The 12,535-nt window shown below is 43.9% G+C and overlaps 1 protein-coding gene across 1 annotated transcript in view; it reads left to right on the top strand.

The window, feature by feature from the left end:
* Positions 1-12,535, top strand: part of EPHX2 (epoxide hydrolase 2) — a 173,735-nt gene that overhangs the window by 133,743 nt on the left and 27,457 nt on the right. Inside the window, exon 18 of the mRNA XM_089653870.1 lies at positions 3,133-3,191. Coding sequence (XP_089509996.1) covers positions 3,133-3,191 — 59 coding nt within the window. The remainder of the gene's footprint in view (positions 1-3,132; positions 3,192-12,535) is intronic.

Raw genomic sequence — 12,535 nt, 5'->3', positions numbered from 1 at the left:
TTTGTTTACTTCATCTTTTATTTTTTTATGCCTGGCCTGTCCACTTGCTGCCATTCGTACCTAGGTGAGATTGATGCCTCCAGCGTTGTGAAGCCCCCTGGGATATGTATGTCACATTTTCCAGGATTCTTCTTCATATTCACAGAAACTGGAGGGTCTGGCTTTGCGTCATCAGGGGTCCAGGCTGCCTGAACTAGGAAGAGGCACCCGGCACCTGATGACATCAGGACCAAAGATGGTGGCGTGGGACAGATGGTGGTGCGGGTTGTGACAGCAGAGTAGTGGGTCACAGCACAGCAATGCTGGATCTGCTGGGCAGTTGGCTTAGACCATGGTTCCTCTTTAACTCCAAAGAACCATGGAAATATCCATGGAGAGGGGGATCACTGGTGATTGAAGAAGTGTGCCTGAGGATAATGAGGCAACAGAGGGTACTGATGGTGGAGCACAGCAGACCAGACAACCATGGAGCATACCAGAGGCTGTGTGTAGACATGGGACGCACAGAAGTACACTTGAGACACAGGGCACAAAAATGCGTGTTTTGAAATATGGGGCACATTTGGAGACCCAGAGTACACAGAAGAGCACTTAGAGACATAAAGCACACAGAAGCACTCTTGGAAACACAGGGCACACAGAAGCAGTCCTGGAGACACTGGGTGCAGAGAAGCAGTCCTGGAGACACAGGGTGCACAGAAGCAGTCCTGGAGACACAGGGTGCACAGAAGCAGTCCTGGAGACAGAGGGTGCACAGAAGCACTATTGGAGACACAGGGGGCACAGAATCAGTCTTGGAGACATAGGCAGCACAGAATCACTCTTGGAGACACAGGCAGCACAGAATCAGTCTTGGAGACACAGGCAGCACAGAATCAGTCTTGGAGACACAGGCAGCACAGAATCAGTCTTGGAGACACAGGCAGCACAGAATCAGTCTTGGAGGCACAGGCAGCACAGAATCAGTCTTGGAAACACAGGCAGCACAGATTCAGTCTTGGAGACACAGGCAGCACAGAATCAGTCTTGGACACACAGGGAGCACAGAATCACTCTTGGAGACATAGGGAGCACAGAATCACTCTTGGAGACACAGGGAGCACAGAATCACTCTTGGAGACATAGGGAGCACAGAATCACTCTTGGAGACATAGGAAGCACAGAATCAGTCTTGGAGACACAGGGAGCACAGAATCACTCTTGGAGACATAGGGAGCACAGAATCACTCTTGGAGACATAGGAAGCACAGAATCAGTCTTGGAGATGCGGGGCACACAAAAGCGCCCTTGGAGACATAGGAAGCACAGAATCAGTCTTGGAGACGCGGGGCACACAAAAGCGCCCTTGGAGACAGGGCATGCAGAAGCGCCCTTGGAGACAGGGCATGCAGATGCTCCCTTGGAGACACAGGGCACGCAGAAGCGCCCTTGGAGACACAGGGAGCACAGAATCACTCTTGGAGACACAGGGAGCACAGAATCACTCTTGGAGACGCGGGGCACACAAAAGCTCCCTTGGAGACACGGGGCACGCAGAAGCTCCCTTGGAGACACGGGGCACGCAGAAGCTCCCTTGGAGACACGGGGCACGCAGAAGCTCCCTTGGAGACACGGGGCACGCAGAAGCTCCCTTGGAGACACGGGGCACGCAGAAGCTCCCTTGGAGACACGGGGCACGCAGAAGCTCCCTTGGAGACACGGGGCACGCAGAAGCTCCCTTGGAGACACGGGGCACGCAGAAGCGCCCTTGAAGACACGGGGCACGCAGAAGCGCCCTTGAAGACACGGGGCACGCAGAAGCGCCCTTGGAGACACGGGGCACACAGAAGCGCCCTTGGAAACATAGGGTGTACAGAAGCTCCCTTAGAGACACGGGGCACACATAAGCGCCCTTGGAGGCATGGGTCACTCTTGGAGACACGGAGCACACAGAAGCGCTCTTGGAGACACAGGGCACACAGAAGCGCCCTTGGAGACATAGGGTTTACAGAAGCTCCCTTAGAGACACGGGGCACACATAAGCGCCCTTGGAGGCATGGGTCACTCTTGGAGACACGGAGCACACAGAAGCGCTCTTGGAGACACGGGGCACACCAAAGCACTCTTGGAGACACAAGGTGCACAGAAGTACACTTGGAGAGTCTAGGCGCAATTGTGGACACAGGGCACACAGAAGCGCACTTGGAGGCATGGGTCACCCATAAGCACTTTTGGAGATATAGAGGGTGCAGACACACACTTGGGGACACGGAGAACAAAAGTGTGCTTAGAGACCCGGGCCACACTTAGGGACACAGGTCATACAGAAGTGCTCTTGAAGACACAGGGAGCACAGAAGCATGCTTACAGACCCAGGACATACTTGGGGACACAGAGTAAAGAAGCACACTTAGAGACACCTTAAGCACATGAGCACAATTGTAGGCAGGGGGCACACAGGAGCGTACTTGAAGACACGGGACCACAGGATGCACTTTCAGACATGGAGGGCTGGGGCACAGAGACCTTGAGGCATGAGACGGGCCAGGGTGCTTGGGAAGCAGGCACTGGAAAACAGAGGGAGACTCGAGTCACAGGGGGCTCAGCATAGCAATGCATTGCTCGAACTCAATGCCACCTGTTGCTCATCCCTTTAAGTGAGAGCCAATCAGAAGCGTTGTCTGTAAGGCTGAGGAGCCCACACTGCGTTGCAATCCAGAAATGCTTGTAGCCTTGCTCTGCATAAAATACCTGACTCTGGATCCCGGGAGAGGTGAGCGTTACACAAATTTAATTTAAGTTAACAAGTCACATTTTTGGCATCCCCTGCAGCAAAATTTTAATTTTTGGTGAGATCCTGCCAAGTGGAAATCACATCTAAAAGGGATGCAGACCCTACCACTTTCCTCATTAGAGCCCTGCAGGTGCAGCAGATGATTAATAATTATAAAACCACTCATATTCACTCTACACATGGACACAGACAAACAGCTATTTCTTCAGAATGACAAAAGGTAGGAATCTGCAACAAAGTTTGTTAAAATCCCTGCAATCTACATTGATCACCCAGAGGGGAAGGTTTTTTTCTCAACAAAAGTGGAGTTAATCTTTAAGTCAGGTCAGAGTAGTAATAGATTTGTTTTTCTCTTGAAGATACCAAATCTTACCAGGGGGCATATTGAGGAGTGCGGCCACTGGACACAAATGGAGAGGTAAGGAGAACAGAATGTATAAACCAGGTCACTCCCAACTCCCCCCCCCTTTACCCCGACACTTCCTTTTTCCTTCTCCCTTTCCATACGTGAACCAGATAAAGCTTTGTCCGTATGCTCTTTCCTTTTCTCATTTCCCTTTCATCCTGTTCCCTGCTGCCCTTTATGTTTCTCGTCCCCCTTTATTCTTTCCTTTACCCCTATATCCTTTCATTTCCACTTTCTCCATTCATCCATGTCCTTTCTGTTCCTCTTCCCTCCTTCCTCTCCTCCCTATTACCTGCCTGTAACCACATCATATACGCTGGACGTTAATGCTGAGCATACTACACACTTCTTTAACGGGAATGTTTGGTACATCTTGTTCTCTCCCCCACTGCCCCCCCTCCCCCACCCCCACATTTGCTAGAAATTCTCTACTGTCAAAATGACAGTCAGCAGTTGCCATATATATGCAGAACCTGCAGCCATTCCTGCTGAAAGTATATTAAGCTATATAACATAGTGCTTATAAACATGGATCAGACGGGAGATAGAGAGATACAAAGTAACATTGTTTATAAACATCGATCAGACGGGAGATAGAGATATACAAAGTAACATTGTTTATAAACATCGATCAGACGGGAGATAGAGAGATACAAAGTAACATTGTTTATAAACACTGATCAGACGGAAGATAGAGAGATACAAAGTAACATTGTTTATAAACATCGATCAGATGGGAGATAGAGAGATACAAAGTAACATTGTTTATAAACATCGATCAGACGGGAGATAGAGAGATACAAAGTAACATTGTTTATAAACATCGATCAGGCGGGAGATAGAGAGATACAAAGTAACATTGTTTATAAACACTGATCAGACGGAAGATAGAGAGATACAAAGTAACATTGTTTATAAACATCGATCAGACGGGAGATAGAGAGATACAAAGTAACATTGTTTATAAACATTGATCAGATGGGAGATAGAGAGATACAAAGTAACATTGTTTATAAACATCGATCAGACGGGAGATAGAGAGATACAAAGTAACATTGTTTATAAACATTGATCAGATGGGAGATAGAGAGATACAAAGTAACATTGTTTATAAACATTGATCAGTCGGGAGATAGAGAGATACAAAGTAACATTGTTTATAAACATGGATCAGACGGGAGACAGAGAGATACAAAGTAACATTGTTTATAAACATCGATCAGACGGGAGAGGATACAAAGTAACATTGTTTATAAACATTGATCAGACGGGAGACAGAGAGATACAAAGTAACATTGTTTGTGAATATTGATCAGACGGGAGATAGAGAGATACAAAGTAACATTGTTTATAAACATCGATTAGACGGGAGCTAGAGAGATACAAAGTAACATTGTTTATAAACATTGATCAGATGGGAGATAGAGAGATACAAAGTAACATTGTTTATAAACATCGATCAGACGGGAGATAGAGATATACAAAGTAACATTGTGTATAAACATCGATCAGACGGGAGATAGAGAGATACAAAGTAACATTGTGTATAAACATTGATCAGACGGAAGACAGAGAGATACAAAGTAACATTGTTTATAAACATTGATCAGACGGGAGATAGAGAGATACAAAGTAACATTGTTCATAAACATTGATCATATGGGAGATAGAGAGATACAAAGTAACATTGTTTATAAACATCGATCAGACGGGAGATAGAGAGATACAAAGTAACATTGTTTATAAACATCGATCAGATGGGAGATGGAGAGATACAAAGTAACATTGTTTATAAACATCGATCAAATGGGAGATGGAGAGATACAAAGTAACATTGTTTATAAACATTGATCAGTCGGGAGATAGAGATACAAAGTAACATTGTTTATGAATATTGATCAGACGGGAGATAGAGAGATACAAAGTAACATTGTTTATAAACATCGATTAGACGGGAGCTAGAGAGATACAAAGTAACATTGTTTATAAACATTGATCAGATGGGAGATAGAGATACAAAGTAACATTGTTTATAAACATCGATCAGACGGGAGATAGAGAGATACAAAGTAACATTGTGTATAAACATTGATCAGATGGGAGATAAAGAGATACAAAGTAACATTGTTTATAAACATCGATCAGATGGGAGATAGAGAGATACAAAGTAACATTGTTTATAAACATCGATCAGACGGGAGATAGAGAGATACAAAGTGACATTGTTTATAAACATCGATCAGATGGGAGACAGAGAGATACAAAGTAACATTGTTTATAAATGTTAAAACAACCTGACAAGTTAATTATTTTTTTTTTATTAAGTGAAATTTGTTTCTATTTATCCCCTGTGAACCCTTAGGCCTGTTTCACATGGGCAAAACAAAGCAGTTAAGGGGTGTTTTTAGCTTGCCTCAAATATCTGTGAAAACCAGGCAATGGGTTCCAGAAAGTCCTGTATACATTGTTACAGCTGCAAAACTGTGGTTCATGGTGCTGCAAAAAAACAGGACATATTGTGATTGGCAGGGGACCCTTTATAGAGGTGAATATGGCTGCAGGGAAACCCTCTCCCAATGATATGTTTGTGACAATGTGAAGGGAGATTTCATTGTGAAATCCCTCTATAAACTGGCATTCGGGAGGCTAACTGTGGGCAGCCACTGCTGACAACGTGATTCAGTGCGAACCACAAATCAGCATCTTGGTCCATGTAAACCAAGCCTTAGCTTACCCTAATCGGCCCTAAATAACTCCTCCTTCCCCTTCTCCCTTATTGCTTTCCTGATGATTTTTATTTTTATTTCATTAACCTCTTGCTGTCCACCTGCTGTTTATAAACGGCAGGGCGGTGGCACTCCAGGGGCGGGTTGCCGTTCATAAACGGCACCCGCCTTTTCTATCTGTGCGCGTTCCTTGGGAGCGCGCAGCACCGCGATCCGGTGCCTGCTGTGTCCTCCGGACACAGTGAAACACCAATCGTCGGACGGGACCTCTGTACGAGGTCCCGATCATGTGATAACTGATAGGCCAATCAGTGATCACATGCAAAGTAGTAAGCAGGATTTCACTTCCTGACATCATTGCTTACTACCTGTGAAATCTGTGAATGATCACAGAGGTCACATGGTACAAGGCTATTCACAACAGCCTTGTACCATGTGACAAGGTGTGACCAATCACAGCTCACTCAGTACTTCTCAATGGCTGCAAGAATGCAGACAGAGAGAAAGAGAAATGATTGCTTTTACATCCTGTATGGGTGTAAAAGCAATCACTGTAAAAACAAAAAAAAAAAAATCTTCATCACCCCCACAAGTAGTACAGTGTCACCATGGTGACACTGTACTGCTAGGGTGACAGTATGTAAAAAAAAACAAAAAAAAACCATAAATAATAATATAAAAAAATAAAATAAAAAAGTATAAAAGATGTTTAAAAATTATAATTTTTGGTTATAAACTAATTTGGCTTATTTTTTTTTTACTAAAAATATAACGGAATAAATTTTGGTCAAGATTTATTATGAAAGATTATTTGCAAAATTTTATAAGAAAAAACACTTTTTTAAACATTTTTTGGACATTTTCATTTACATAGCAAAAAAAATAAAAATCCCAGCAGTGAATAAATACCACCAAAATAAAGCTTTATCTGTCTCAAAAAAAAATTGCCCTGGACAGGAAGGGGGTAAAAGTGTCCGGACAGGAAGTGGTTAAACATTAATTTTTTTTTGTTCCTTTATGACTTGTTCTATAATTATTTTAGTCCCCCATGTAAAAAAAAACACAAGTTGAAAGAAAAAAAAAACATTATTTATTTATTTATATAATTTATTATTTTAAATAACTCTGCAATGCTTTGTACCAGAATCATAATTATATTTTAAAAAGGAAAAAAATTCTAGAATACAATTGATACTTTTTATTTACATTGACAAACATTGATTTATATTGATTTATATTGACAAATCAAAGAAAAAGATAAAAAGGTGTGTTTTTTTAGTGTTACTTTTTTTCTATGATTGTATAAATGTAAAATAATTGTAAAAGGTACTTTTTTAAATTAAAATAATAAATATGTTCTACTTAACTGCTCTGTGCAATGATATTGCACAGAGTAGCCCCAAACCTCTTGTTCTGGGGGCACCCATCAGTGCTTTTGGCTCCTCCTCTTCTGTGTGTGCCTCCATAGCAAGCCACTTGTTATGGTGGCATACCTTTGGGCTCATGCCTGAGCCAGGCTGTGTGTTTCTATAGACACACACAGCAGGGTTCAGCCTTGCTCCCTGCCTTCCTCTGTACAGGATTTGATGGACAGCACCAGCTGAGCTGGTTAAACATACAAGGGTCTATTTATAGACACTTTTTTTTTCTTTTTTCTTTTTTTTTTTAAACATACAAGGGTCTATTTATAGGACATTTCCTGTGCGAATGCTTAGGCGATTACGAAAAATCCCTGTTATGAGTCTAATATGTGTATTTCTTATGATCAGCAGCTCCATCTGGTGGCCATCATGCTGTATTTTCCTGAAATACCTCACTCAGCAAAAAACTTGCGTTCAGGAGTAGATTTTATCAGCGTTTCAAACGCTTGTGAATGCGGCTAACCTCGTTTATAAGCGTTTGCAATTTTTTTTTTTACTTTTCCATTTCCAGATGCTGTCCAGAGCCTTTTTTCATCATGAAAAATGCATGCAAAGCGTTTTCTCGGTACTCAGATGGACCCGGTACACCATACTTTGAGGTTTTGCATGAAAGAAAATATGTTAGACACTGCTGCAATAATTTCTGCACAGAAATGAGCTGGAACACACCGAAACACCACAAAAAAAAAAAAACAAGACCGCTATTCTCACCAAATACTGCTCTCTCTGCTTCTGCTCTATTTATCTCAAAATGTCTGAAATAGTTCATTTTTTACTATTTTTCAGTGCATTCTGGGCATTTGGGAAGGTCTCCCAGGTTATCTTTAAAAAACGCTTCTAAACACAAATGTGCATAAACACGGTATGCAAACGCGGCTAAACAGACGTTTTTTAACCTACGTTTTTCAGCAGTCAGTTTTCATCGTTCAGAAGTGTCCTGTGTACATGGAGCCATATGCAGGCCATAGACGGGTCGAAAATCAGCCGATTTTTCGGCCGATTTTCGCACCGTTAGTGGGTTAATTGGTCTGTCGTTTTTCGGGGTTTTGGCAAATTTTTTTTTATTGGTAAAGTTGGAAAATTCGTGGCCGATTTTGACGATCGGCCGATTTTCCCAGCAATGATGGGCAAATCGGCAGATCCTTTTACCGTTAAAAAAATCTGCACATGAGCCGTGACCTGAAAGAAGAAGAAGAAGAAGGAAGAAGAAAGAAGAAATAAGAAGAAGGAAGAAGAAGAAAAAGGAAGAAGAAGAAGGAAGAGGAGGAAGAAGAGGAGGAAGAAGAAGAAGGAGGAAGAAGAAGGAGGAAGAGGAAGAAGGAAGAAGAAGGAAGAGGAAGAAGGAAGAAGAAGGAAGAGGAAGAAGGAAGAAGAAAAAAGGACGAAGAAGAAGGAGGAAGAGGAAGAAGAAGAAATAAAAAGAAGAAAGAAAGAAGAAGAAGGAAGAGGAGGAAGAAGAAGGAGGAAGAGGAAGAAGAAGGAGAAGAAGAAGGAGAAGAAGAAGAAAAAGGACGAAGAAGAAGAAGGAAGAGGAAGAAGAAGAAGAAATAAGAAGAAGGAAGAAGAAGAAGAAGAAGAAATAAGAAGAAGAAAAAGAAGGATGAAGAAGAAGAAGAAGGCAGAAGAAGTATAGAAGGAAGAAGAAGGAAGCAGAAGGAGGAAGAAGAAGGAGGAAGCAGGAGGAAGGAAGGAGAAGCAGGAGGAAGAATGAGGAAGTAGAAGAAGAAGGAAGGAGGAAGAAAAAAGAGGAAGAAGAAAGAAGAATTCCAGTCCGCTATTATATTTTATATAAAAAGTCTTGTGGTTGCAACAATGTATCTATTTGTATCCGAATAAAAACATCTATATCCGAAATGGATACAAATAGATACATTGTTGCAACCGCAAGACTTTTTCATGTCAATTATAATAGCGGAGCTTTCTGCAGGGACAGAAGTAATTAAATGCCGGACGTAGACGGGATGAAAATCGGCTGTTTTTTTACCATTGGTGGTAATGGCGGCCAATCGAATGACTGATTTTTGGGCGTTTTTTTATAAAAAAAACAACGGCCGGTTTTCGACCCATCTATGGCCTGCATTAGGATAACAAGATACAATAAAGACAAATCTTATAAATAGACCTTTTAATTAAAAAAAAAATGATTGCATCCCTTGAACCTGAACATCAACTGTGAGAAATATGTTAGAATCCCAGCAATACTAGCGCACAATGCTGTAAATGTCAGCTGAATAGAAGTGTGGCCCCCTGCGCCAAGCCTGCTCTTCAATCTCTGTAGCAAATGACCTGGAAATCCATAGGGTACAATAATACACGCACCATTAAAAACCGTCCTGCGCGGCGGAGTTGCACTTTAAGAGGTGTGAATGGGATTCTAGGAAATAGACAGTAAATGGGAGACCGTTGGATCATCCATCTTGCTCGGGTTCTAGCGATCTATGATCAGGGTGGCGAGCGGCCATTTAACAAAGGCTATACCGCGTTGTTGAGCCGAGGTGACATTTCCCACGGAGGATATATAATCCTGACAAGTTTGATGGCTGATAAAAACTTTCATTACGCGTCAGGTCAGCGGCGGCGGTAACTCATCCCCGGCTCTGGCCGCCAGTTATAGGCGGTTTTCATTTAACCTCTGCTCTCGGGTTACATTACAAGATTGCCCCATTAGCTGCTGGCAGATTGTGTTTTCCTGAAAGCCATCGCAGCCGCGTTATGCCGGGGTCCTGTTCGTACGGATCAGCCGGATAATTGGTTTTCGCTTCGTCGCACCTCTCCCTTTTTTACCACTAATATTTGTGAATCACTGGTTAGCTGATGCATTCTGGTGCGGGGGATGGTAGCTCTGGGTGCAGAGGCTTTCAGGGACCCCCTAAGGTACGTATGGTTCTAGAGAGGAACCTTCAATAAAAATCTGGCAGAGGGTCTCACCCTCCTCTTTTATCTGACGTGCATGTATAAGGGCTCATTCACACTAGCAGTTGAGGGGTGGTAGAACCCCAGTTGAGCCATGTTTTTTACCACCTCCCACTGCTCCCCTCTTTAACTGCAGAGGCGACGGCTGGAGGTGTACACATGGTGTGAGTGCAATGTCACTTTCAGCGGACATAGCTCCTGACGGACGCAACCTATTCAAGTGAATGGGGCCACTCTGGAAGTGCACCGCAACCTCGTTGTGTTGGGTTCAAGGGGTTGAAGTGTTGCCTTGCTTCCTCACCTTCAGTCAAAGGGCTCCTTCACATGTGTGCTGCTTCCTCACCTTCTGTCAAAGGGCTGCTTCACATGTGTCCTCACCTTCTGTCAAAGGGCTCCTTCACATGTGTGCTGCTTCCTCACCTTCTGTCAAAGGGCTGCTTCACATGTGTCCTCACCTTCTGTCAAAGGGCTCCTTTACATGTGTCCTTTCCTTCTGTCAAAGGGCTCCTTCACATGTGTGCTGCTTCCTCACCTTCTGTCAAAGGGTTCCTTCACATGTGTCCTCACCTTCTGTCAAAGGGCTCCTTCACATGTGTCCTCACCTTCTGTCAAAGGGCTCCTTCACATGTGTGCTGCTTCCTCACCTTCTGTCAAAGGGTTCCTTCACATGTGTCCTCACCTTCTGTCAAAGGGCTCCTTCACATGTGTCCTCACCTTCTGTCAAAGGGCTCCTTCACATGTGTCCTCACCTTCTGTCAAAGGGCTCCTTCACATGTGTCCCCACCTTCTGTCAAAGGGCTCCTTCACATGTGTCCCCACCTTCTTCTGTCAAAGGCTCCTTCACATGTGTCCTCACCTTCTTCTGTCAAAGGGCTCCTTCACATGTGTCCTCGCCTTCTGTCAAAGGGCTCCTTCACATGTGTCCTCGCCTTCTGTCAAAGGGCTCCTTCACATGTGTCCTCGCCTTCTGTCAAAGGGCTCCTTCACATGTGTCCTCACCTTCTGTCAAAGGGCTCCTTCACATGTGTCCCCACCTTCTTCTGTCAAAGGGCTCCTTCACATGTGTCCCCACCTTCTTCTGTCAAAGGCTCCTTCACATGTGTCCTCACCTTCTTCTGTCAAAGGGCTCCTTCACATGTGTCCTCGCCTTCTGTCAAAGGGCTCCTTCACATGTGTGCTGCTTCCTCACCTTCTGTCAAAGGGTTCCTTCACATGTGTCCTCACCTGCTATCAAAGGGCTCCTTCACATGTGTCCTCGCCTTCTGTCAAGGGGCTCCTTCACATGTGTCTTCCCCTTCTGTCAAAGGGCTCCTTCAAATGTGTCCTCGCCTTCTGTCAAGGGGCTCCTTCACATGTGTCCTCGCCTTCTGTCAAAGGGCTCCTTCACATGTGTCCTCACCTTCTGTCAAAGGGCTCCTTCACATGTGTCCTCACCTTCTGTCAAAGGGCTCCTTCACATGTGTGCTGCATTAAGGAGGCATTCACAGCCCGTTTTAACTCCCCAAATGCCCATCTACCATGCCACAACCCTCATGCATTGCATATGCCTGCTGAGCAATCTTATTCACTTGAAGTGATGGGGGATGGAATTTCTGTTGTGTGCCAAAGCAATCACAGTCACCTTATGTGTACATCCCCGGCCACTGCCTCTGCAGGAGGTAGCATTTGAGGGGTGGTAAAAGCTCAGCTGTGGGGTTTTTACCGTCTCTCAACCACAGCGTGCAAACGAGCCCAAATGCTCTCTAAGGAGTGATCCAAATGTGGATCGCTCTTCAAAGCACTTGTGAAAAGGCCCTAAAAGGCGCTGGATCTCCTATTAGTATCCAAAACTGTTTTTTTATTAAGCTGAATCCCTTTTGATAAGAGCACCCCGTAACCAGAGGAGGCAGTCATAAGAATGATCCAGATATGTAAGATACAGCAAGGAAGCCAGAAGGATATCTTACCGAATAAGCAACAATATGAAAAAGCCAACATGTTTTAGGGTTCACACTCTCCTTCATCAGGGTTTACATATAGGATGACTTCAATAAAGCCTGTTGAGGCTGCTCCAATGTAATAATATCACCCCAAAACAGAGGAGAAAGATCCACATATGTAGGATACGGTAGAAGGATATCTTACTGGATGATCCACAATATGAAAAAGCCAACATGTTTCGAAGGTTCACACTCTCCTTCATCAGGGCTTACCTATAAGATGACTTTAGTAATGCCTGTCACATTGTTGAGGCTGCTTCTATGTGATAAGGTCATCCCCCAAAACAGAGGAGGGAGTCTTGCGATAGATCCAGATA

This window comes from Staurois parvus, unplaced genomic scaffold, assembly GCF_062004578.1.
Source record: "Staurois parvus isolate SC_StPar_1 unplaced genomic scaffold, SC_StPar_1.0 ptg000723l, whole genome shotgun sequence".
In the NCBI taxonomy this organism is placed as follows: Eukaryota; Metazoa; Chordata; class Amphibia; order Anura; family Ranidae; genus Staurois; species Staurois parvus.
This window is presented reverse-complemented; position numbering and strand designations above follow the sequence as displayed.